Here is a 27,325-nt window from a genome sequence, read left to right as displayed (position 1 = left end):
ACCGATATCTAAATTAATTAGCCAGACATGATAAACATGCACAAACAATAATCATGCATAAATACGGCCATATCAAACATATATATATATATATATATATATATATATATAATATATATATATAATATATATATATATATATATATATATATATATATATATAATATATATATATATATATAAAACAGCGGAACAAAGCATATGTAAATTAAAATGATAAATTAATTAATTAATGAACCTGGAAAAATACTAGAATTATGGATTTTATCTCCTAGCTTCGATGCTCGAACACTCCACCACAAGTCGGTTGGATTTGTTCTTCACAATTCTCAATCAGATAGGAAAATAAAAACAAGGAAATAAAATACTATGATCTAACGTAAGGTTAGATCCAGTAAAATTACACAATAATTTCCGGTGTAGAAACTATCGTGAGAAAATAAACTGTATGCTTCGGAAATTAAACTAGAAAAGAAAAGGAAATAAATTGCTTGGAAATTTAGAGTGCTGGAAAAATAATGCTGGCAAAATTGTACGGAGAAGAGAGCTCAATTGGCTTTTGTGAGGTCTATTTATATTCACCTCTCAAAAATAACTGTTTCCTCGAATGGGTCTTCAGTGTCATTCAAAACGTCTAAGAGTGCAGGAGAAAATTTAGGGGAAACCGTCCACTCCGTTACGCACGTAAAGCCTAAAATATAGGATGGAATGTGTGACGTCCGTCACATTATGTGTTACGGTCGTAACACTAGGTTTTAGGACGTGGCGCTCGGCATGTGCTCGTGGCGGTCGTGACAGTCATTTCCTTTGTTCTAAACGTGGGTTGGGCTTTGGTGCTTAGCTTGCTGCTTTTCCTAGAAAATCCTCTTTTTGCACCCCTCTTCTTTCTTTTTCACACGTGCTTTAAATAATGATACCTGAAATAAATAATAAGAAAATACCGAGTAATATCGAATAATATAAAATAAATTGAATCAAATAACGATATAATTTAATTAAATCAAGTCTAAAAATGTGATATAGTTTCATGTTATCAAACTCCCCCACACTTAGACTTTTGCTTGTCCTCAAGCAAGAAACAATGTAGGAACCAATTTAAAATATTAGCCAGATGAAATTTCCAAACACACATCAATTCGTAATAGATTGCAAGTAAATCTCGTTAGAAATAACCTGAGTTTAATCTTAACATCGAAAACTACCGTAACAACACTAGATAACCCCACCTTTTGCAAACCAGTTCGAGTCATGCTATTATAGCTCAGCCTAGTTCTTTTACTCTTATTTCACCCGTTTTCATTCTAGCAAAATCACATTAAGCCCTTTATCTTTTTGCGCACATAGTGGAGTAACCGGTTAGCGATTCTGATCCCCTCTTAGTTAGAAGTTCTGGTACATGAGTTGGATAACTTCTTTATTTAGTCTATTGCAAATTGCGGGGGATCGGACCGTAGTCCGCCCTACCAAGTTCAGCACCAGAAACCGCTGAACCAACTCACAATGGATCGTTCATACTATGTTTTTGTAGGGTCCGCGACCTTTGGATTAAATGATCGGGTAAGGATCACCTAACTTAATTAGTGCATTTCCTGATTTTTAATATGTTGTTTTGGGAATCATTCACTTGTATTCATCGGCTCTCCACATAGTTTGCTATTAAGATGGTGTCGACTTCTCGTATAAACTACTCGGGGTTACTATAAAACTAAAAGTTCAAGGAGTTGGTATAATAGGTACTTAAGCTGATCTAACATGCTGAGGTTTTTAGAGTGTTGGGGCGGTAATAATTTTGTCTTAATTTCACTCAAGTTTTATAAAATAGGCAACCTTTATACTTATTGAGTGTGTTGAATTTTGTTATGGCTCAAGAAAATTGAGGAGAATAGATAATAAAAAATTTCACACTAGGGACTTGACTTAAGAATTTTTTTTTTTTTTTAAAGGGAAATAACATACTTGAAATAAAGTTTTCCCCCTACACTTAAATAAAACATTGTCCCCAATGTTTTAAAAAAAACGAAAGAAAAGGAAAAAATATGGAACCCAAACTCAATTCTGCCTGCGTCCTCTTGTTCTCGAACCCGGTGATCGTTCACGTACTGCCAAGTCATCAAACATGTTAAGCAAGTCAGTGAACCTCTGGTCGGTTATTGCATTCCTCTCTTGTTGTTGTTGTTGCATCTGGCGCATCAGTTGCATTACTTCGTTATTCTGCGCATGCATGGCATCAAGCCGTTGGGCTTGATGTTCAATAGCATCCATGATGTCATCATTTGTTGCAGGCCTTTTTCTTCGACGACGTCGGGAGGATGGACCAGCTACAGTATCAGAAGGATTATGTGGGATAGAATGTTGTTCAGGATCTTGATCACCTTGCTCCATTTCATCAAACTCGTCTGAGGGCGGGTTTGCTTGTGTAGGCATGGTAGGTTCGGGAGCATTCAAATCGTAGATGAATCTGTTGGGGTTAGTAACATCGATGAGTGCAATGTTGGGCATAACGACGCTTGGGATTTCTTGGTTATTCACCATAAGATAATAATTCCCGCCTACCCTATTTTTGATTAAGCGGCAGGAGCGACAATAGCTGATATCCATAAACATGGGTGGCAAAGATTGCAAATTCTGAAGTCGGACCCCTAAATTTAAACCGAGTGCGATGGTGGTTATTAATCCCCCAATCACAAAAGGTTGATTGCCTCGAGCACAAAGGGTACGGATATGGTGAAGTAAGAAAGAGGCGGCGTTTACCTTTGTATTTGCTGAAAAGATGCAGTGTAGGAAGAATAATTCTTTCGCGTTAACTTTGTTGTTGTTGGATCTTCCAAAGATGGTGTTTTGCAAAATACATATAAAATACCGGATAGTGGGGTTGTGTATGTGTGAAGCAAGTAATGCATCCCAATTGGTGGTTACCACACCGGATATTTTTCCAAAAAGTTCGAATGTGACCGTGTTCCACTCTGAGTTTGGAGGGATTCTTGGGTGGACGTCGTCTCCTTCAGGAAAATGTAGCATGGCACTCAATTGTTCTTGAGATAATGCGTACTCAGTGTTGAACATACGGAATTTTGCGACACCGGTTAAGTACTCGTCCTCACCAGTTGGAGTGGTGTATGAATAAGAGCTTAAAAACTCCAAGGTGAGTGATGGGTATGTTGGGTGATTTTGTGTGCACAAAAAAGTTAAATCGGATAACCTAAGCAGCCATTACACACCTTAATGTAATCCTAATTCTTGTAAGCAATTGAAATCTGGGTACCTGGTAGATGTGACACCGCGTTGCTGGAAACGAACAAACAGCTCCCGTTGATAGTTACTATCTTCAAATCGGAAAATAATATTTCCAAATTGCACTTGATGTTGGTTCTCCACCATTTTGATTGGTAGGTAGAAAAAAAAGGAGAAAGGAAAAGAGGATGAAATTTTTTTGTATAGAATGGAATGATGTGGTGTAGGAAGAAATGTAGTGAAGGTATTTATAGGAAGAGTTTTGAAATTGGGAAGAGAAGTGGGTGAGAAAAAATTAATGGGGATAGGGAGGTGAGTTGAATGGGGATAAAGAGGTGAGATGAATAGAATAAAGGTGAATTGAAAAGGGGAGTAACGGTCGTGACAACGGTCAAAAACATTTCACGAGAAAGCAGGTTGTCACGCTCGTGACAGCATGCGTGACGGGCGCCATGGGGGTGTGGCGACCGTGACAACATGCGTTACGCTCGTCACACATCTGATCATGCAACGGTCAAAACGTTCGTGACAGCATGCGTGGGTGCTTTATTATTTTTTTATTATTATTATTTTGGTTTTGTTTATTATATTTGCTACTTTTATTATTTTGTTTATTATATTTGCTACTTTACTACACCATAGAATATATATTTTTTCTCTAATAAGCCATGTAAGTAGTAGCATACAATATATATCATCATTGGTAATTTTAGACAGTGCATAAATCAAAATGAAATTTAATTTAACCAATAATGCCAGAAGCTTCATAAAAATAAACATAATGTAATATTTGACTGAAGATAAAATAGAACATGCGAAAAATAAATCCTAAGATTAAAAATATTGTCAAACAAAACTATAAATTTTCTAAGACTAAAACTAGTTAACTGCAATTCTTTTAGCCACTTGTAGAATCTCTCGTCGGAGGAGCAAAGGAATTGACACGGTGTAGCAACTCGTGAAATTGATTTGTCATTCTACTCATGTATTCCAAAAATTCATGTCCCATCATAGTTAACTCTTCTCTAATGGCATCTTGTTCTGACATCAAAACTTGAATAGCGATATTATAATCAGTTCCGGGCATATGATGTCTAAGATCAGGTACTGCCGATTCTGCGGACGGGATAGGATGAGGTGGAGAGGCAGCATCATGGTAACCAGTTGGTGTCTGCGGATTAGACTCAACATTAGGAATCTGGTTGTCAAGAATCTCATAATCTTGGATGGTTTCAACAGATCTAACAGAAGAAGGTATTCCATCCAGGTTGTAGAGCCAATTATTTCGGTTATGGACACTAGTCATTGGGCTAGGCATGGTGAATAGGTAAAAAGCTTGGTTGTTAATTAATAGTTCAAACTCTTCAGGTCAAAGGTTTCCTATAAACATGGTGTTGAAAAGGAAAAGTATATTCATAGGCTGAATACCACAAAAAGGGTTCAAATCAAGCATGGGTTGGCGCAATCCAATAACATTAGCAATCATAGTTATCAATCCTCCTATTTGAATCGGTGCACGGTCATCTTGAATAAGGATGTCAAAACTCGCCAACATATAAGTGGCACCATTCACTGGACGATTATGGGAAGCACAAAATATTATGAAAAGTTCATCACGTGATATTGTGGTAATGTTTGATCTTTTCCCAAAAAGAGTGTGTGCTAGGATCTTGTGGAAATAACGAAAAGCTGGGTTATGTATGTTTCCAGAAAGAAACTCATGTTCCTCAGGTTCGTCATTTCCCGTCAAACTTCCCCAAAAATGCTCAAGCTCTCGATATTCAAAGAGGTCTTCTTGGCTCATGGTGAATGTGTCAAAAGAAGTAGGGAACCCTAAGAGGTTAGTAAATTCTCTAATGTTATACTGATACTCCATATTGAACATCCTGAATTGAATGAAACCTCGGTTTATTCCTTTTCCATGGTTCGGTAAATAAATCAGGGAGCTAAGGAATTCTAGAGTTAGCCTCCGGTAAGTAACAAATTGTCTCCGAATAGGAGTGGTTTCCCACCCTATTTGACTCAGCAGATATATGACACTATCTCTTAGCCCAAGTACGATCATTGCACAATCATCAGCATAAAAATTTGGGTGCATCTCTCTCTCAGCAAGTTCTTCAAATTTTTGTCTCTGAGCTCTCCCTCGGAAATTGATACCCATGTGATCAATATGTGCCATCAAGTTAGTGTTAACTAAAGAAAAGAAAAACAAGAATTTTAGTCAGGATTTGGCCAGATGCCGAAAGAAAAAAAAAAGAAAAATTTAATAATATAAAGAAAATGAAGAATGAAAACTGAATAAAATCAAAAGAATAATCAAAGAAAAATAGAAATTTGTGGGTTGTCTCCCACGAAGCGCTTTGTTTAAAGTCGCAAGCTCGACATAAAACTATTAAATGTTAATCTATTAATTTTGGAGACAATACGTCTAAGTGCAGGACTTGCGAGTCTTCATTGTTTTCAGCATAATGATAATGTTTTAGACGCTGCCCGTTTACGCTAAATGATTCAATAGTTTTTCCTTTAATTTCTACAGCCCCACTAGAAAAGACATTAGTGACTTTGAAAGGGCCAGACCACCTAGAGCGTAGTTTTCCTGGGAATAACTTAAGTCTAGAGTTAAACAATAGGACTACATCGCTTTGTTTGAAAGTTTTCCTTGATATACGTTTATCATACCATTTTTTCGTTCTTTCCTTGTAGATTTTGGCATGTTCGTATGCATCTTGTCTAAGTTCCTCTAATTCGTTTATATCTAGAATTCGCTTTTCACCGGCGGTCTTATAGTTTAAATTTAAATTTTTAATAGCCCAATAGGCCTTATGTTCTAGCTTCACTGGGAGGTGACACGATTTACCATAAATAAGCTTAAATGGGGTTGTTCCTATGGGAGTTTTGTAAGCGGTTCGATATGCCCATAAAGCTTCGGGTAATTTTGATGACCAGTCTTTCCTCGATGTAGCGACAGTTTTTTCCAATATCCGTTTAATTTCTCTATTAGACACTTCCACTTGTCCACTAGTTTGAGGATGGTAAGGTGTTGCTACTCGATGTTTTACACCATACTTAACACAATAATTTTTCGAGTATTTTAGATATGAAATGAGATCCACCGTCACTGATGACTATCTTGGGACACCAAATCTTGGAAAGATTATATTCTTAAAGAGTTTAATTACTACTCGTGTGTCGTTTGTTGGAGAAGCTATAGCCTCAATCCATTTTGATACGTAGTCAACCGCTACGAGTATGTACTTGTTACCAAAAGACGGTGGAAAAGGTCCCATGAAATCTATTCCCCACACATCGAAAATTTCTACTTCCAAAATGCCTTTTTGTGGCATTTCGTCACGTTTAGATATGTTTCCTGTGCGTTGACACCTATCGCATTTCTTGACAACGGTATGTACATCCTTCCATATGTTTGGCCAATAAAGACCGGCTTGTAGGATTTTAGAGCAGGTTTTGGATGTACTTGCATGTCCACCATAAGGAGCGGAATGACAATGTTAGATTATACTTTCTACCTCTTCTTCAGGTATACAGCGACGGAAAATACCATCGGAGCCTCTTTTGAAAAGTAAAGGGTCGTCCCAGTAATAATGTTTTATGTCATGGAAGAATCGTTTCTTTTGTTGGTAGGATAAATCAAGTGGAACCACTCTGGCGGCTAAATAATTGACAAAATCAGCGTACCATGGTGTAACGCATACAACCAAGGTGGTTTCTACCTGTTTGTCAGCTTTATTTTCTTCCAAATTAGCTATAAGTTTATCGTACGAGAAATCATCGTTGATCGATGTTCTTTCCGGTTCCAGGTTTTAAAGTCTAGAGAGGTGATCTGCTACTATGTTTTCTGTTCCTTTTTTATCTTTGATTTCAAAATCAAATTCTTGTAGCAACAAGATCCACCTTAGGAGTCTAGGTTTAGCGTCCTTTTTTGTTAAGAGGTACTTAATGGCAGCGTGATCAGTGGAAAAGATTATTTTAGCTCCGACCAAGTAGGAACGAAATTTATCTAGTGTAAATACTACTGCTAAAAGTTCTTTCTCGGTCGTGGCGTAATTCATTTGCGCTTCATCTAGAGTTCTACTCGCATAATATATGACGTGAAGTTTTTTATCCTTTCGTTGTCCTAAAACAGCGCCTACGGCGTAGTCACTTGCGTCACACATTATTTCGAAAGGTTCATTCCAATCTGGGGTCTGCATTATGGGCGCGGAGATCAATGCTTGTTTAAGTGTTTGAAATGCTTCTAAACATTTATTGTCGAAGATGAATTCAGCATCTTTCATTAATAATTCGGTTAAAGGTTTAGTTATTTTAGAGAAATCTTTAATGAATCGTCGGTAAAAACCGACATGTCCTAAGAAGCTTCGTATTTCCCTCACAGTTTTCGGAGGTTGAAGGTTTTCGATTACTTCTATTTTGGCTTTGTCTACTTCAATTCCTCTATTTGATATGATGTGTCCTAAAACAATTCCTTCTTGTACCATAAAGTGACATTTTTCCCAATTAAGTACTAGGTTTACTTTTACACATCGTTTTAGAACTCTTTCTAGGTTTTCAAGACATTCTTCGAAACTTTGCCCGCATACGGAAAAGTCATCCATGAAGACTTCCATGATGCTTTCGAGAAAATCGGCGAATATTGCCATCATGCACCTCTGGAAAGTTGCAGGAGCATTGCACAAGCCAAATGGCATTCGTCGATAAGCGAAGGTACCAAAAGGACATGTGAACGTTGTCTTTTCTTGGTCATCAGGATGAATCGGTATTTGAAAGAAACCTGAGTAACCGTCCAGATAGCAGAAATGAGAATGCTTGGCTAGTCGTTCTAACATCTGGTCTATGAATGGTAAAGGAAAATGATCTTTTCGGGTTGCTTTGTTTAGCTTTCTATAATCAATGCACATTCTCCATCCCGATTCAATTCGTTTGGTTATAGTTTCTCCTTTTTCATTTTCGATCACTGTTATACCTCCTTTCTTTGGTACTACGTGTACAGGACTAACCCATTTGCTATCGGATATAGGATATATGATACCTGCCTCTAGTAACTTCGTTACTTCCTTCTTCACTACCTCACTCACGGTCGGGTATAGTCTCCTTTGATGTTCCCTAAAAGTTTTACAGTCTTCTTCTAGCATGATGCGGTGCATACAAATAGAAGGACTTATCCCTTTAAGATCGGTGATGTTGTATCCTAATGCGGTTGGATATTTTCTTAAGATATGTAGGAGTTTTTCGGTTTCAAGTTTTCCTAGGTCTGCATTGACTATTACTGGTCGTTCAAGTTCTAAGTCTAGGAATTCATATATCAGATTTTTGGGAAGTGTTTTCAGGTCGAGGGTTGGTTTCTTAAGGCATTGCGTAGGGTCTGATGTTATTGCTAAACATTGGTTCAGTTTGTCTTCTACATGATAGTCGGACAAATTGTCATTTTCGAATTCTGTTTCTTTTATGCATTCATCTATGATATCCATGAAGTAACATGTGTCTTCTATTGCAGGTGCTTTCAAAATTTTGGAAAGAATAAACTCAATTTTCTCTTCTCCTACTTCGAAAGTGGGTCGTCCTCGTTTTACGTTTATGATAGCACCGACAGTTGCTAAGAAGGGTCTTCCCAATATATGGGGGTAACTTCATCTTCTCTTATGTCCATAATTATAAAATCGGTGGGAATGTAGAATTGACCTAAGCGCACGAGAACGTTTTCAAGAATTCCTACGGGATATCTAACGGAACGATATGCTAATTGCACGGACATTTTAGTTGGTCTTAATTCTCCCATTTCAAGTTTCTTGCATACCGACAAGGGCATAACACTGATACCGGCTCCTAAATCGCATAAAGCTTTGTCTATGACAAATTTTCCTATATGACAGGGTATAGAAAAACTACCAGGATCTTTAAGTTTAGGAGGCATATTTTGGATTATTGCGCTACACTCAGCAGTGAGTGTAACGGTTTCGTTATCTTCAAGTTTTCTTTTATTAGATAAAATTTCTTTTAAGAACTTAGCATATGAGGGCATTTGTGTAATAGCTTCTGTAAAAGGAATTGTGACGTTTAATTGTTTCAGTAGGTCAACAAAATTTTTAAATTGGGCCGCGTCTTTGGTTTTAATTAGCCTTTGAGGATAAGGGATAGGTGGTTTGTAAGGCGGTGGAGGTACATAAGGTTCTTTTTTTTCTACGGTTTCCTTATTACACTCTTCCTTTTCCTTAGGTTTACTTTCCTCCTCAGTTGACTTTTTAGAGTTTTGGTTCTCAATCCTTGGGTCAAATTGTCCTTCTACCTCTGTACCACTTCGTAATATAATTGCATGAGCGTGGTCTTTCGGATTAGGTTGGGGCTGTCCAGAAAATGTACCAGTTGGGGCAGCAGTAGGCGCTTGTTGTTGAGCTACTTGCGAGATTTGTGTTTCCAGCATTTTGTTATGGGTAGCCAGGGCATCTACTTTACTTGCTAATTGTTTAATCTGTTCGCTAGTGTGTACATTCTGGTTTAAGAACTCTTTATTGGTTTGCTGTTGAGAAGCTATGAAGTTCTCCATCATGATTTCCAAGTTGGATTTACTAGGAACGTTATTGTTAGGTGTAGATGGGGTCGGCTTTTGATATCCAGGTGGTACAGCTGGAGCTTGACTGGGAGCTTGACCTGGTGCGTATAAAGCGTTGTTACTTTTATATGAAAAATTAGGATGGTTCTTCCAGTTTGAGTTATAGGTATGCGAGTAAGGATTTCCTTGAACATAGTTCACCTGATTTGTTTGAATTCCTGTTAGGAGTTGACAATCTGTAGGAGTGTGACCTTGAATTCCACAGACTTCGCAATTTTGAGTTACGGCAACCACGGTGGCTGGAGGTGATACGTTTAAACTTTCAATTTCATGGGCAAGAGCATCCACTTTTGCATTAACATGATCAAGGCTACTTATCTCGTACATGCCACCTTTCGTTTGAGGTTTTTCTACCACTGTTCGGTCGCTTCCCCACTGATAATGATTTTGGGTCATGCTCTCGATAAGTTGATAAGCGTCGGTGTAAGGTTTATCCATAAGCGCACCACCGACGGCAACGTCTATTGTTAACCTTGTGTTGTACAAGAGACCATTGTAGAAGGTGTGAATTACTAACCAGTCTTCTAAACCATGGTGTGGACAAAGTCTCATCGTGTCCTTGTATCTTTCCCATGCTTCGAAAAGAGATTCGTTATCTTTTTGCTTAAATCCATTTATCTGGGCTCTCAACATAGCTGTTTTGCTTGGAGGAAAATATCGGGCAAGAAAGACTTTCTTCAACTCATTCCATGTGGTGACTGAGTTGGAAGGAAGAGACTGAAGCCATCTTCTAGCTTTATCTCTTAACGAGAAAGGAAAGAGACGAAGTCGAATTGCCTCTGAAGTGACACCATTAGCTTTAACAGTGTCAGCGTATTGGACAAATACGGATAAATGAAGGTTTGGATCCTCGGTAGGATTTCCAGAAAATTGATTCTGTTGCACTGCCTGCAACAGCGAAGGTTTAAGTTCGAAGTTGTTCGCTTTGATTGCGGATGGAGCAATACTCGAATGCGGCTCATCCTGCGATGGAGCAGCGTAATCTCGAAGAGCACAAGCTGGTTCGGCCATCGCTGGTATCGTTAAAGGACGAAGATTTTTGAGATCAGGAATTTCGATTGGAGGAAGATTGTTTCTAGCATGATACTCCCGAATTCATCGTAATAATCGGAGATATCGTTCAACGTCGTTGATTCGTAAGTAGTACGGCTCGCCTTGTGAGCGAGTGTGTGGCATACAAATCAACGAAAAAGGAAAAAATAAAATAAAAATTGCCTTAGTCTCTACAGCGTAACAGGAGAGTTACGATATCGACTAAATAAAAGTCCCCGGCAACGGCGCCAAAAACTTGATCGCGACTTTATGAGTCTATCGGGGTACTAACTGCAAGTGCACAGTCTAATCGCGTAGTTTTAAAATATATCGATCCCACAAGGACTTAATGAATCGATCTACCGTTTTTCTAGGGTTACTGCGTAAAGCTAAGGCGGATGATACTTTAATGATTAGGGGGAAAAGTAAAACTAAATTTGGATCTAGATAAAATATCAAATAATATGGATATCAGTATGTAGTTCGTCGTAATTGGGGAATCAAATCTTCGTTGGTCTGTTTCTTAATTTTAAAATAAGTCTTTTCAGTAGACATTATTAATTAAAAGTCTTTTCCTCAAACTTTCGCTATGTTGAATTAGACTATGACTTTATATTTTAACATACGCTCTCACTATTTCATTAAATCTAAAATCACTTTTTGAAAATAATAGAATCTATAGAAACTCCTTTTGAGAAAATACTAACCGTTTAAACACTCTCGTCTCAAACTATCGCTCTGTTGACTTAGATTATATGATTAAACTTAAATGCTTAACTCTCGTCCTCACATTTAACTTTTAAAAATAAATTTTGAAAATGATTAGAATTTAATTAACCTTAAAAATTGCTTTCGCCCTGATTTAAAGTTAATGTTCAATTTACACTGTCCAGTTAAAAACTCAAACCGTCGTTCTATTGACTTTAACTTCTTTATGTCTTTTACTCTCGTACAAAAACCTTGGTATTAACTCTGTAAATTGAGACCAGAAAAGGAGTGACTATATTTTGAAATAAATTTAAAACCAACTCAATTTGAATTCCTTTATTCCGATTACTTTACATACCGATATCTAAATTAATTAGCCAGACATGATAAACATGCACAAACAATAATCATGCATAAATACGGCCATATCAAACAAGCAATATATATAAAAGCGGAACAAAGCATATGTAAATTAAAATGATAAATTAATTAATTAATGAACCTGGAAAAATACTAGAATTCTGGATTTTATCTCCTAGCTTCGATGCTCGAACACCCCATCACAAGTCGGTTGTATTTGTTCTTCACAATTCTCAATCAGATAGGAAAATAAAAACAAGGAAATAAAATACTATGATCTAACGTAAGGTTAGATCCAGTAAAATTACACAATAATTTTCGGTGTAGAAACTATCGTGAGAAAATAAACTGTATGCTTCGGAAATTAAACTAGAAAAGAAAAGGAAATAAATTGCTTGGAAATTTAGAGTGTCTGGAAAAATAATGCTGGCAAAATTGTACGGAGAAGAGAGCTCAATTGGCTTTTGTGAGGTCTATTTATATTCACCTCTCAAAAATAACCGTTTCCTCAAATGGGTCTTCAGTGTCATTCAAAACGTCTACGAGTGCAGGAGAAAATTTAGGAGAAACCGTCCACTCCGTTACGCACGTAAAGCCTAAAATATAGGATGGAATGTGTGACGTCCGTCACACTATGTGTTACAGTCGTAACACTAGGTTTTAGGACGTGGCGCTCGGCATGTGCTCGTGGCGGTCGTGACAGCCATTTCCTTTGTTCCAAACGTGGGCTGGGCTTTGGTGCTTAGCTTGCTGCTTTTCCTAGAAAATCCTCTTTTTGCACCCCTCTTCTTTCTTTTTCACACGTGCTTTAAATAATGATACCTGAAATAAATAATAAGAAAATACCGAGTAATATCGAATAATATAAAATAAATTGAATCAAATAACGATATAATTTAATTAAATCAAGTCTAAAAATGTGATATAGTTTCATGTTATCATCTATATAGATATCATTGTCATTAAATCTTCATCCAAAAATGGTCACATTGACCACCTTCGACAATCCTTTGAGAGGATGAGAAAATATGGATTAAAAATGAATCCTCTGAAACGTATTTTTCTATTTGTACATGAGACTTCCTTGGGATTTGTAGTCCATGAGAAGGAGATTGAAATAAATCAAAACAAAATTAAGGTAATATTGGAAACGTTGCCTCCCTCGGCCAAGAAGCAACTGCAGTCATTACTATGAAAAATCAACTTCCAAAAAAGGTGTATTTCCAACTTAAGTGGCAAAACCCAAGCATTATCGTCACTACTCTATCTAAAAGGCGAAAATGAATTCAGATAGGAGTCGGAGCATCAAGAGGCATTCGACGAGATAAAGGCCTACTTGACAAAATCTACAATCCGAATACCTCACGCGAAATTATACATTTTTGCATCAGAGTTATTAATGGTCAGCATGTTTGTCCAAGAGGATGACAATGGCATCGAAAGGGACATTTATTATCTTAGTTGGATTGCCCCTCAAAATATGTTTGCTCTAACAACAAATTCCATGTTGTCTAAAAGGCAACAAGTGGATGAAAGTAACCACAAAATGGTTAACATGCTTACTTAGCAAATCAGTACAGTGCCCAATCCTCTAATTCAAAATACTAACCATAATTACAAATTATTGGTCAATCAAATAGGTCGAATAGCCAATTTTTTCGATGTACATCCGGTTCCTTAAATTGTGCAAGTCAGGCCAATAGAAATATCTGACCATAGGGTTGCCCCTAGTAACCAAGGGCAACAACAACATATAGGTTTTTGAACTGTCGAACCTCCTGTGTAGGGGGGGAGGAGAATAATATATAGGTTAAGTTAACCCAAGAGTGCTTTTGGTAAATATGGATAATATGTCAGTGTTCCCTTTAAGGGAAATTTTTATCAAGGTCTTTTGATAACAGAGGTAACACACTATTTTAAGGTTAAAATGATTAAAAAACTCTTATTAATCATTTAAGATAGTTTATTTAATTTTGCTCATCTCAATAAATCATGTTTACTAACCAAAAAGACGATTTTCTAAGTATTTTATAGAATGAGGTGCAAATAAAGCTTAACAGGGGTGCAGAGAAGGAAAAAAATCCAGCACGAGGCCCAAAATGCACCAATGAGGTTGACTAACATAATCCCAATCAGTTGGCACATTAAAGCAATCTATTTGAGAAGCTTGGCATGCATATTTTCATATCCTATCCAAGTCAAATGTGTGCTCCAAGGAAATAAAATCCAAACATTGATGATAAGCTCTTAATATTCAAAAAGATTTGACTATCCAATCGCTTGGAGCCTATAGCCAATCGATTGTCACACCTAATTTGGAATGATTTGGATCTGATTTTTAATCAGCACAATTTCCTAAAATTGCTTGCCATGAATACAAGATCAAATCGTCAAGAAATGCATTATAAATATGTATGAGCTCTCTTATACATCTCAAAATTTCAAAATTTCACACCTTATTGCATCTCAAAATTTCATCTCTTATACCATATTTTCTTGTGTGAGCTCTCTTTCTCTCATCATAAGCATCAGCATGGCCTCTTTAAGAGTCACGAGTATGAGGATATCCCAAAAGGGGGGTTTTCACAATTTGGGTTGATAACTAGAAAGCAAGAAGATAAGATGATTGTCCTAGGGGAAAAGGTTATTCAACCATGGTATATGGAGTTAATCCTCTTAAGATGTGAAATAGAATATAACACTTTAGCGCTTAAAGTGAAAATAAGTATGTTCATCGCTTTCAAATTATATGAAGCCTTTTTGGTTTCAGCATCATCCCAATCATTTAGATGTTTAACAATGTCGTAATTGGCCTTGGGAATATATGGTCCCTTGATAACGACACACCACAAATTTTTGACAATCGACAACAAGTGTACGTACATGTTCAGTTTCCAATAAGTATGACTTTCGCCTTTGAAAACATGTGCTTTATTATACGCTCCCTTCTGATAATCATCTTCCGTCATATTCACAATTTGTGGATGTCGATTAGACACAACCAAAAGACCAGTTCTTGATGCAAATCATTGAGTGTGAATATGGGAGTAGGAACATCGCCTAGAGAGGGTGAATAGACCCAAATAAAATTCAACCGCTGTTTATAAAAGTTATCAGAATGTTTTCAAAATAATTACGAGCGAAAGGTTTGATGTGAAAATGTGAAAATTATACTATTTGAATTTCGATCACATTAACATTAGATCGTTTCACAAACAGCGAAGATGAATATGATGAAACACAAGGTGCGTTTACACAATGATTCAATGTAAAGATTTCTAACCTCAATTGTTTATCAAAATTTAAATCACCAATTCAACTCAACAGGGTATCTAATTCCAATAAAACCTAATGCTTACGTAATAAATAACTATCAATTGAATCAACGATAAACTACGCTAGAATTGAAATACCCAAGCATGCAAATATTACAAAATTAAATGCGCACGCACACTATATATATATATATATATATATATATATATATATATATATATATATATATATATATATATATATATATATATATATATATATATATATATATAGATAGAGAGAGAGAGAGAGAGAGAGAGAGAGAGAGAGAGAGAGAGAGATGACGCCGAGATTTATAGTGCTTAGACGTTCGTCCTCGCTTTGCCTACGTGCACTCTTCAATGGTTTCCCATTGGAATCTGCATAATTCCTTTATATTTTACAAATGTTTGTAAGAGTTCATACAATCACCATTTCACAATACAACTGAGAAAATTAAAATCTCCTATATGGATATTGACTTGTATATAGCGCAATGCAAAACTCTTTTACGTAATCTTTACTCGATTTATGCTTCTTGAATCTTCCAATATCACCAATCTACTCAAATCCTTCGTGTGTAACAATCAACCCCTTGATCCTACCGATTCCTTGAACGATGAATTGTTCGAAGATTTGAGAAGAACTCTGCCTTATCCTTAGCATTCCACAAAATCACTACTAAGGTAATTATCGAGAGAAGAACCGAATTCTTTTTAATGGAATTTGTCATCACCATTGACAATCACCTAAATCTTGCAAACAACATTAAAATCTCAACCAAATCTCCAAGAACGATTAGTTTCAAGAACATGCCTCCTTCAATCAATTATAAATCTGTTGTTATCAAGATCTAAATTAAATTGAAGCTGAAGATGCAAGAATTTGGTTGCAAGACTTTGAACTTTCAAAATAGAGGAAATTGTTTTTTCACTAACTCACAATGTAGATTATGATATTATATTGTGAAAAATGATGACAAAAGGGTTTTATATGTGCTTGAGGTTAAGCATTGGAAATTATTGAAAAAGACAGTTAGATTCGAATCAAAAGCAATTCATAATTTGACTCAAATGAACAAGTGAGATGGAATAAAAGAAAAAAAACATAATTTTGAACATTTTTCAGTTAATTCGAATCATGAGGAAAATGTGATTCAAATCAAAGACCTCATGATTCGAATCATGGGCAAACTTTAATCTGAATCAAATACAACAAACCTAACTGGAAAATGCTGAAAAAAGTGTTTGATTCGAATCATGTACAATATTTGATTCAAATCAAATCAAACAGAGGTGACCGGTAAGAAATTGATTTGAATCACGTGTAAAAAATGATTCGAATCAAATGATTAGAAAGTTCGAGTGTTGCCTCTGTCCAATTTGATTTGAATCAGAAAGTGTGCTTGATTTGCATGAATCAAATCAAACACAAAAAATCTCAAATTTTCATAGTTTTTAAAAGCACTTTGAGATTTTTCTTTGTATCCAACTCAAATAAAAAGCACAAAAGGTTCTTATTCCACTTATTCATGCAATTGACTAAAAACATCATGATCAAGATCAAACATAACCAATGGTTTATGCATGCTAAAAACGAATCATTTGAAACTTCATTCATAGACGTGCAATCATGAAAGAGATTCGATAATCAAAATTAAATCAAATATGAAAGCGAAAAGACAAACAACAAAATAATCGAATTGAGGTGCTCCATCCGAATGAATTAGGGACATGCAACTACAATAATAATATCAATGTACTTCCACGTTAAGATCCTTGTCGCCCTATGAGGCAAATACATTGTTGAACCACCATAGAAGAATCCTTAACACTTTGATAGGACACTCATTCAACACTAATACTTTTAATAACAAAAGGGACATCACGCTAAGAATGGCATACACGAATCGCCAAAGGCATAAACGTAACCCTTCGAAAGAAACTTCTACACACTAGGTGTACAAATGCTCTGCAAATGGCGAGAATACGTATAATTTACTAAATGCAAAAAATTGAATCCGCCCAAGCAATGCTTGAGGAAATCGTCTTCTAAGGTACTCAACACAGTCTCGTCAGAGGATTCAATAAAGTCTTGCCTGAGGGACTCAACAAAAATCGTCCTCTGAGGGAATCAACATAGTTTTTTTTTAGAGACTCGACAAAGTCTTTCTTGAGAGACTTAACATAATCTCGTATGAGGGACTCAACAAAGTCTCGAATGAGGGAGTGAACACAATCTCTCCTAAGGGACTCAACAAAGTCTTACTCGTGCGACTTGACAAAATCTCTTTAGAGGGGCTCGACAAAGTCTCTTTTGAGGGGCTCAATTATGTCTCGTCAAGAGAGTTACAGTCAATCCTCATCCAGAAAGATCATCCAAAACTTTGAGACCGAATGGCAGGAGTAAACGCCTCGATAAGGCTCCTTAGGAATGCCTGAAGATAAGTCAGTGGTTAAAACACTTCGACCTCTACGAGCCCTCGTGTTTGAGGGAATATGTAGTGGTATTATTGAGAAAAACATTGGGGGCGGGGTGAAAGGCACACACTCTGTCCTTTTCGAGTCGCCTCTTTATTAGTTTTAACCCCTTTCGTTTGGGCCAACCACCGCTTGTTAGGATGCATCGCCAAAACTTCCTGTTTCTATCTCCATAATAATGGGTGGAGCGTATACTGGGCCAATAATCAATAGTTGGGAAGTCGTGGAGATTAACTACATCTATTGGATTTCAGGGAATCAACAATTCTTATAAAGGTTGATATATTATAGGGATACTTGGTTCACCCGATTCAAGATCCATAATTATAAATGCGTCAGTACCATAATACCAAGGAGATAACCAATAACACAAGAAAACACCGACATACATTAGATTGTCACCTCACCGATTTAACTCTCAATATCCTAAAAATCTTAAAGCCATTCAAAATCCTTATCTTCTAAAATTGTTACATTTATTTATTTATCATACTCTTAGCGAGTGAAAGCTTGATTTTTATTATTTCATCACAACTAATCATAAATACTCAAAATTAAAATAAAAGTTAAATATTTTTTTAAAAATTGAAAAGAAATACATAGGCTAGTGAATTTTTTTTTTATATTATTATTATTTTTTTCCGAACAATCCGAAAGGTCGATGATGAGTTTATAGGCGTATATGGCTCGGGTGGATTAGAAGTTAGAAGAAGTTAGGGATGACAATGTCGGTGCTTATTCCGATCACACTTGTTTAACTTCACCTTCCAATTCCATTTTCTTCCATTTCCCCTCTTTTCAATTCACAACCCTATTCCCTTCCTAATCCCGATTCAAGGTTTTTCACTAACCAACCCAATTTCATTTTCTTCATTTTCATCAATTTAATTTTACATCAATTTATCATTCGTTTCAATTAATCCATTGCTTTTGTTTTCAGCAATTAGGTTTTACAGTTACACTCTTTCGAGTGCTTCATTCACACGCGCCTCTGTTAACTGGTTTTACTCACTCATTATACACAGCACACGTACGAATTTTTGTTTTTGTTGAGTGATAAGTTTCCTCAGCTTCTGTTACTCGAATCAGCTTTTTTTCCCTTTTCAATTAATCTTCTGTTTTGTGTTATTTGTGTGTTTGTGTGGTTCTCAGTGTGCTGTGAAAACCATGCCTCGGAAAGTAAATTATGGAATCGATTACTACGACGATGACTACGAGGACTATGATGACTATGATTATGATGTTGAAGCTGAAAACTATGGTTAGTTAGTTTATCTTCTTTTTCATTTTTAACAGAAACTACTTACTTTATCTTAATTATTAATTGTTTTTAGTTAGTTTATCTGAATTATATTGTTGCTCTTTATTTTATTTTATAGGAAAAACTGTTGGTGGTTAATTTGTTAGGGTGATAAACTGTGTTAATATCACAAATTGAGCGCACATCTGCATAACATCCATTTGCTGTCCTAACCCATATCACTGGTGTTTTAATTTTTTAGTTAGGTTTGTCATGTGTTGAGCCTCAGAATAAGGAGGACAAGAAAGTGAGTTAGAAGTACATAGAAGGAATGAAACAGTTAGGATGGGTGGTTAAGGTAGTTAGAGGTTGTGTGTGTATGTATTTGGTTAGTTTGTTTGATTTGGGTGGGTCAATTTTAACGAGAGGCTCATGTATATATAGAAGTTTAATAGTTGTCATCTTTATCATCAAGAGAAGAGTTTATTAGTTGTTTCAACTTTGAAAAGAGTTAAGTTAGTTGACGGCTTACATTATGATTACATACATATTATTTAATCAGTCTAGTGTCTTTAACTCATTACTCCTAAAAGCAGTGTAGTCAATGCTTAATGGTGGATGGAGTTTCCCCATTTCCAGACACTCATGGCTGACCATTAAACCACTATGGCTTCGTGCGACAAACATGGGCTGTAACATCCATGAACAACATTGGCGTTGAAGTTACCGGTTTAGATAAAAGAAGGAAACTAGTAAATAAAAAAATGTAGTTATGGTGAAATATGATTGATAATGATTTGATGCTAACTTGATACAATAAGACCAAACACCAACCTTATATACGGGGATACAAGAATCCCAGTCCTAAATAAATAAGAAAATCGGAAACAAATCATTACCATAACTTAGTAGTATGGGAATTAATGTTAATAGATATACTTAAAGATAAAACTAATCCTATGGCATAAACTAATATGTTATAGCATAATATTATTATCAAGATATTATAATATATTTTCTTATATTCCAACATTTCCTAAAATTTCCTGGGCAATTCTTAAACCAACCTAGCTTATTTTATGATGAATAAAAATTTAAAAGCCGGTTCTCTTGTATTTTTAGATATATTGGTAGACAGGGGTATAGGGTAGCCGTTTTTTTTGGGTGAATAGGAATAGGGTAGCTCATTATTTAGTAAAGTGTGCTATTATCAATGATGACCAAATTTGGATAGAGGAAATCCCAAATTGGTTAATTAAAACATTTGTATATAAGGAAATCTCAATTTGATTAATCAAAACATTTGGACGGAGAAGAGTCACATGGAGTACGGAAATTATTTTTGATCTGAAATCTATGTTGATATCTTGGTAATGTTACTTAATATTTTTATTTGACAAACCTCATAGCATTTTTCTGTTGTAACAGGAGCAGGAGAAGGACCCGACGCAAAGCAAGAGACCATTAGGCCGGGAGTTTGGCAATGCCCTATTTGCACGTATGACAACGATGAGAGTATGACTTCGTGCGATATTTGTGGTGTTGTACGTCATCCCTTGGTTAACAATGGAACTTCCAACAGTAACAAAACAGGTAATCCAATTATTGAAGAATCATTTAGTTTAGTGCTAGGTCTAAAGGGGGAATAAAGTTCCATTAGTCTGTGTTAGGTAGCTAATAGCTATGAGTGGGTGGGGAGGGAACAGAAATCCCTCACCTTGTTTATTTGTTTGGATGCCAAATGATGAGAAGGCAATGAGAATTAGTATGACCAATGTACTATTTTACTCTTATCTTTTGAAAATTAATGTTCCCTTTTATTTATATATATATGAAACGGAGGTCTATGATCGGATATTGTTTGAACTTTCTGTTGATTTGACTGTCCACCGCGCTACACTCCATATCATAGCCAAAGACTGTACTTGTGGCCAGCGGAGTTGCGGCTGTGTGACAGGAAATTATTCACCGGAATGTTCTCCCCTTTGGAGTTGTTCTTGAGCGATGTCCCCTGCCAGTCTGTAGTTGAAGTTACTGTCATGGTACATCGCATAGTTTGCATCCTTGTGCTTCTCGAGGTTGGGGCCCAAATCTAGGTAGAGTGTCCTTGCGACAGAGCAGAATTCTGGTAGGTGCATGAAGAGTATAGTTCAGCTGTGAGCTTGCCCCGCCCACTGCACATAATGGCGATGTTTTCGACAGCAGGAACAATGGCTTTGGAAATATGTTGCAAATCTCCTTTTCTTAAACCAAATCACTAACACTTTGGGTGAACGGCTCTACAAACTGTCAAATTAGTAAATTGTGTTATTTTTCCTTTGAAATCCCGTAATTATGAGTAAATGTTAAAAGCAACTGAGGAGGGGGGGCTTTGGAGGGATTTTGAAAATTTCCAAACCTTCCCCGTCTTTTTTAAAAACTCCCGAACTAGGGGAAAGCCTATTAAGCGAGATTGATAGTTAATTGGTCTTAGTTCTTGTGGTAGTTCTTGTCCTGGTTTTGACAACTTAGATGGAATTCAACTTTAGCCAAATTTCAAAGGACTAGTTGAGATCTAAACTTTAGCTCTGTATATCCCACATTGTATAGTGCTAGGTTTACAACAATGGATATGATATGCCTATAACCTGCTGAAAAATCTCTTTGATGCAGTTGAAGATATAAACAAAACTCCTGGAGCGTCCAAGCTGGCCAGGTCTATTTTTCAATCAGTACCACACCAGAGTTCCAAAGAGGTTGAATTATTTCCAACGCAAGGTGTTGGTTTTTGGACAGATAGCAGTAACATCCACAAGCTTGAGAATGTCCAAGGAGAATTTCATGAAATTCATAAGACTTTTAATACTCAAAGCCCTCCCTCTTTAAATATAGGTCTTCACACGTTTTAATATGCGTTTGTAGAATTAGTGTAGTTTCTATGATATTTGACTTTTATGTATTACTTCCTTCATCTATATCAAATGTCTTTTAAGATTATGCAAACTAAGTAAATTATGGAGTGTACTAATTTCCATTATAAAGTGAGCTTCATTGACTAAAATATCATTCTTAATAAAGTAGTTTGGTGGTTTGTAAAACAATAAATAAGGGTATTAGTAGTGAGGTTATTATTAGTAGAAGTAGGTAAGTAATACTTCATTGGTATTCTAAAATGATAAATATGACAAGCAAATATTCCAAACATGACTCTTAGTATGAGACGGAAGGAGTATTTATTAGAATAAAATATCTTATTAGTTGAATTTGTAAGTTGTTTTAGCTCTTGGAACTCCTTGTACATAAAAGCAAACCTTAGCCATTCATTTTTAAACAATAGTGATAAAATCTTTTTTATTGGGGTGCACAGATCCTTTCAAGTTTGACGTTCCATCTCCGGATGATGTGGTTCATACTGGCCTACATTCTTCAAAAGTGGGTTTGAAAGGTATCCCTCCCTCAACCTATCTATCTGTCTTCAGGCTGTAACTTTGGCACCCTAGCTTTAACCAGAAAAGGAAAAAAAACAGTAGAATCCCCCCTCCCCCCATATTTAGTTTCTTCATGTTTTAGTTCATTTTGGATAAATGTTAATGCATCTTATATTTTTGTATATTTAGTTTCTTCATGTTTTAGTTCATTTTGGATAAATGTTAATGCATCTTATATTTCTGTATGTTTTCAGACAAAGTTAAAAATGCTAAAGATTCACAGTTTTCACAAAACAGCAGACAGAAGAGTGAACTTGCTGTAGAATTCAATACTGAAAGGGCAGACAACTCATCATCCTTAATACAAAACAGCAAGCAGGGTAGTGCGGCTCAAAACAAGCTTTCTAAAAATGTAGAAATTGATCTAGAAACAATTGGTGAAACTTTGAACAGTTTATCAACATTTTTGCCAAAGGACAAAGGGGATAATGCGAAAAAAATAAATTCTTCAAAAAATGGTACAAATGGTATCCAATCAAGCAAAGAATACTCCAGTCGTTCGTCTACACTGCCCAAAGTCGAAGAAAGTGACAAGCTTAGTTTGTCTTCTAACAAAGATGGAAATTCTGAAAGTGCTTCCAGCAGTTTTAACCACACAGTTCTTGATGTAAAATCTGGAAATTTTGATAAAACTACTTCTAAGGCACCTCATCAACAAGTTTCTTACACGCCAGAAAAGTGGATGCTTCCTCAACATTCTGAAGATACATTGACTCAGTTGAATCTTGCAATTGTATGCCAGCGGTCTATTCTTTCCTATATTCCAGGATTATATTTCAAGGATGAAATGTCTCATAGTACTTAATCTGTCAATTGCAGGTTGGTCATGTTGATTCTGGAAAATCAACACTATCTGGCAGGTTATTACACCTATTGGGGCGAATTTCCAAGAAAGAAATGCACAAGAATGAAAAAGAGGCCAAGTTACAGGTAATTTCACTGTGGAGTAATTTTTTTAGTGCTTGATGCTTTTGAGTTCAAGTGTCAATTTCTGCCCCCTCTTTTCTTTTAATCAGGGCAAGGGATCCTTTGCTTATGCTTGGGCACTTGATGAAAGTTCAGAAGAAAGGGAACGGGGAATAACCATGACAGTGGCTGTGGCATATTTCGACACTACGAAATATCACGTTGTTGTGCTTGACTCTCCTGGTCATAAAGACTTCATCCCAAACATGATTTCTGGTGCAACACAAGCTGATGCTGCAATTCTTGTTATAGATGCCTCATTTGGTGCATTTGAAGCTGGTATGGATGGTAGTAAAGGACAAACAAAAGAGCATGCACAGCTTATTAGAAGTTTTGGTGTAGACCATGTTATAGTTGCAGTGAATAAGATGGATGCTGTGGCATACTCCAAAGACCGATTTGATTTTATAAGACATCAGCTGGGAATTTTTCTTCGCTCATGTGGGTTCAAAGATTCTTCTCTCTTATGGATTCCCCTGAGTGCCATGGAAAATCAAAATCTGGTAGCAGCCCCTTCTGATGCTCGTTTCAAAAACTGGTATGTCACTTATTCTAGATGTGATCTTAACTTCCCTTTGATGGGCAATTAATAGTGTTATGGAACTGTGACATAAGCAGCGCGTGTAATTGTTCAAAATAAAAACACCTAAGCACTTTTCCTCTCTGATATTTAACAATATATGAGAGAAGGAGTGGACAAAGAGGAAGGGGAGGGTGCTATTAATTAGAAAGGCTGAACTTCCTCTATGACTGAAGCATAAAACAGCAATTTTTGTTGAAAGTTTAATATCTCATAGACGGCATCTTATTTTCTGTAGATCCTACTTGACCTGTTGTTTTTGCTTTAAAATCCCAATTGAGTAGAAATTAGAATTGCAGACAAGACCAATTTATCCACTCCAACTGAAGCTACTTTGATCCTAAAACCTACTTAATATGTGCAGCACGAGTCCTGAACTTTCTGACATGCAGTAGAATGTAGTAGTACATATTTATGTCGCTGATCATACTCTACCAAATTTCTTGTGGAAAAGTCAAATTTTAGCCAAATAAAATTTAGCATCTTGACATTGGTCTTGAAAATTGAGAAAATCAAACAGAGTGCATATATTCATTTTATAGTGTGCTAAAAAATGATGGTTGTTTGATTGTGAAACAGGTATACTGGATCTTATCTGTTAGATGCAGTTGACTCACTACAACCTCCTACTAGAGAATTCGCCAAACCTCTGCTAATGCCAATATGTGATGCCATCAAATCAACTGCACAAGGACAGGTGTCTGCTTGTGGTAAACTGGAAGCAGGAGCTCTTCGAAATGGAACAAAGGTATAAAATGGGTAGTGTTGCGACTGACTTACTATTATTAAAAACTCAAATGAAAGATTCAGATTAATAATTCAAATTAGAAGTGTTTCTACCGATCTGAAACCAAGTTTCTTTTGGTAGGAATTAATAACTTTCTGTTAAAGTTGGTCCCTCACCCCAATGCTTTTATTTGTGTTTATTTTGTTTTTTCTTTATCAACATGTTCATTTTAATCAATTAATATACAAATTACATCAACTCATCCATTAATTTTTTTTTTCGTTATCATGATTTTCCATTCAAATCTTTATTATATAAAATATTGGCATGACACAGTCGCTAACTGATTTTCATGTAAGACTACCACAGTAATAGCCATAGGGACTTCTCTGTTTATTTTTATAAAATATCATCTCACAATTCAAATATTTAACAAAATACTTTGGATGAAGAATTACTATTATATTGACAATTTTGTATATAATTGGTAAACTGAGAGACTAAAATAAAACAAAAAATTTGGATAGGGACACAACCCAAAATACTAGGACAACAAATTTGATCAGGATGATGAGAAAAAAGTACTTGATGAGCTCATTTTAGAGTTCTTTGCAAATGTCCTTTTCAATAGCCCATAAAAGTACTTTTTTCTGGCTATTCCGGACGGAGCTAGGCTACAATATATTGTTTTCCAGCTATTCCTTGTTCTGAAGCATGAATGTTTGTCTGCTCGATCATTTATTTCTATCAATCCCACGTTCAATCATGTGGTCTACCTCTTGCATCACAGAGTGCTCCTATCATATTTAATATTGCACATGATACTGTTTCACCCACTCTGTCTTGTAACATCTGGTTCGTTAAACATAAGTAAGTGTCAGTCTTGTTGATTTTTAAAGGATAACTTCACTAAAAATTCTGTTGTTATGCCCCGACTCGGTAATTCATATTGTGAGAAGTGCTACTTATGAAGATTTTATATCAACATTAATAATGTGCAATCACTTTTTTATATAAGGAATGGGGTAACTAAGTTATAAAGCGGGGTTCACAATTTAAAGAATTCATATGTACCATAGCAATATTTGTTGTGTGCGTTCAGGTTGTAATATTTAGTTTTCTACTTAGAGATTATTGTATGATTCTTGACTGAATTTGATGTCAAAAAATCCAACAGTCAATTGTCATGCCGTTTTTATTTTGTTTCAGTTTTTCATTCTTCGGATAAAACTATTGATATAATTAGAGTTGGTATAGCCTGTACATTTAACTTTGTTGTACGTGTTAATGTATAACTACAGTACAGGCAATTCTGTACGGAATGAAAGCACATGCGTAAATTCTTTTTAACATGACGTAAAATAAAACCATTTCTCTCTTTAACCATAAAGTTATTAATTATAGGTACTAGTTATGCCTTCAGATGTTGTTGGAACAGTACGCACATTGGAGCGTGACTCTAATGCCTGCTCTGTTGCAAGAGCTGGAGATAACGTAGCTGTAACGTTGCATGGTGTTGATGGAAGTCATGTATTGGCTGGAGGTGTATTATGCCATCCCGACTTTCCTGTTGCTGTTGCAAAGCATTTAGAGTTGAAATTGCTTGTCTTGGATGGTGCAAGTCCCATATTGGTTGGCGCTCAGGTGTGCATTATCACATTCCTTGCACTTCATTTTCTGATATTGTGTATTAGGAAAAATGTCAATTTTGTTTTTTGTATATTGGCAGTTAGAGTTTCATATTCATCATGCAAAGGAACCTGCTAGAGTTTCAAGAATATTGTCGATACTTGATCCCAAGACTGGTAAGGTGACCAAAAAGTCCCCTCGCTGTCTCACGTCAAAACAAAGTGCAGTAATTGAGGTGAATAACATAACTAAGTTTGTTGCCTTGTTATTTCATAGAGAATATCCATAATATCTTTTTGTCTACAATGCAACTGACTCAGCTTGAATGACTTATTGTTTGTAATTTCTCAGGTGATTTTGAATGAGCCAGTCTGTGTGGTAGAGTTTTCTAGATGTAAAGCGCTTGGAAGAGTATCCCTTAGATCATTAGGAAGAACAATTGCTGTTGGACTTGTGACAAGAATAATTGAAGAACAAGGTTAGTTGATGTTATTTCTTCGAAAAGATCAGCCGATGATAACATTGAAGAGGTTCCCAGTATACCATGTATGTTGTGTTCAAGTACACACACATCTTTGTTTGCTATAATATTATTTAGCTAGAATATACAATGGGCGGCTATGTAATTCTTGTTGAGGTTCTCTGGTCAATATGTGAATTATGTAAAGATGGTTAACCGTTGAGTTTTTTCTGTTTTGAAATGTTTTAATCAATACATGTGTCATAACTCACTAGAGAGCTCTGCTATTCAATAGTCTAGACTTGTTGAACAGAGCAACTGGCTTCTTTTGAGATTACTTTTATATGCTTCACCTGATGGGATTCAATTCCATCCTTCATAGGTTAAGATTTTAAGGCTTGGTTTATTTTTCTTTTGATTTTTTCTCTCTAATAAAATTTCTTGTAGTTTGTTAATTGGGGTTATACTGGTAGCAGTCTTAGTTGGAATGACTAATCTTTTATGATACTGTTTACTTTGCCAAAGA

General features: G+C 36.0%; 1 protein-coding gene and 1 non-coding gene across 8 annotated transcripts; both read left to right on the top strand.

Annotated features, from left to right (window-relative positions):
• Window positions 1–10,382: 10,382 nt before the first annotated feature.
• LOC127108653 (small nucleolar RNA R71) lies at window positions 10,383–10,489 on the top strand. The gene has a single exon (XR_007796177.1). It is a non-coding gene; the product is annotated as a small nucleolar RNA R71 (small nucleolar RNA).
• A 7,864-nt stretch (window positions 10,490–18,353) lies between these two features.
• On the top strand, window positions 18,354–27,113 carry LOC127101066 (uncharacterized). 7 transcript variants are annotated; one of them, XM_051038388.1, is made up of 13 exons: window positions 18,354–18,457; window positions 18,671–18,760; window positions 18,883–18,991; window positions 20,399–20,563; window positions 21,623–21,841; window positions 22,317–22,394; window positions 22,632–23,170; window positions 23,257–23,367; window positions 23,454–23,941; window positions 24,563–24,731; window positions 26,115–26,354; window positions 26,440–26,574; window positions 26,691–27,113. In XM_051038388.1, the coding sequence occupies exons 3-13, from the start codon at window positions 18,898–18,900 to the stop codon at window positions 26,820–26,822; spliced, it is 2,370 nt and encodes a 789-aa protein (XP_050894345.1). In that variant the 5' UTR covers window positions 18,354–18,457; window positions 18,671–18,760; window positions 18,883–18,897; the 3' UTR covers window positions 26,823–27,113. The 7 variants fall into 7 exon arrangements, with proteins under 7 accessions (XP_050894345.1, XP_050894344.1, XP_050894347.1 ...); XM_051038387.1 differs by having other exon boundaries at window positions 18,365–18,568; XM_051038390.1 differs by having other exon boundaries at window positions 18,365–18,568; window positions 18,671–18,774; window positions 18,872–18,991.
• The last annotated feature ends 212 nt before the right edge of the window (window positions 27,114–27,325 follow it).

This window comes from Lathyrus oleraceus, chromosome 7 (assembly GCF_024323335.1).
Source record: "Lathyrus oleraceus cultivar Zhongwan6 chromosome 7, CAAS_Psat_ZW6_1.0, whole genome shotgun sequence".
Lineage (NCBI taxonomy): Eukaryota > Viridiplantae > Streptophyta > Magnoliopsida > Fabales > Fabaceae > Lathyrus > Lathyrus oleraceus.
This window is presented reverse-complemented; position numbering and strand designations above follow the sequence as displayed.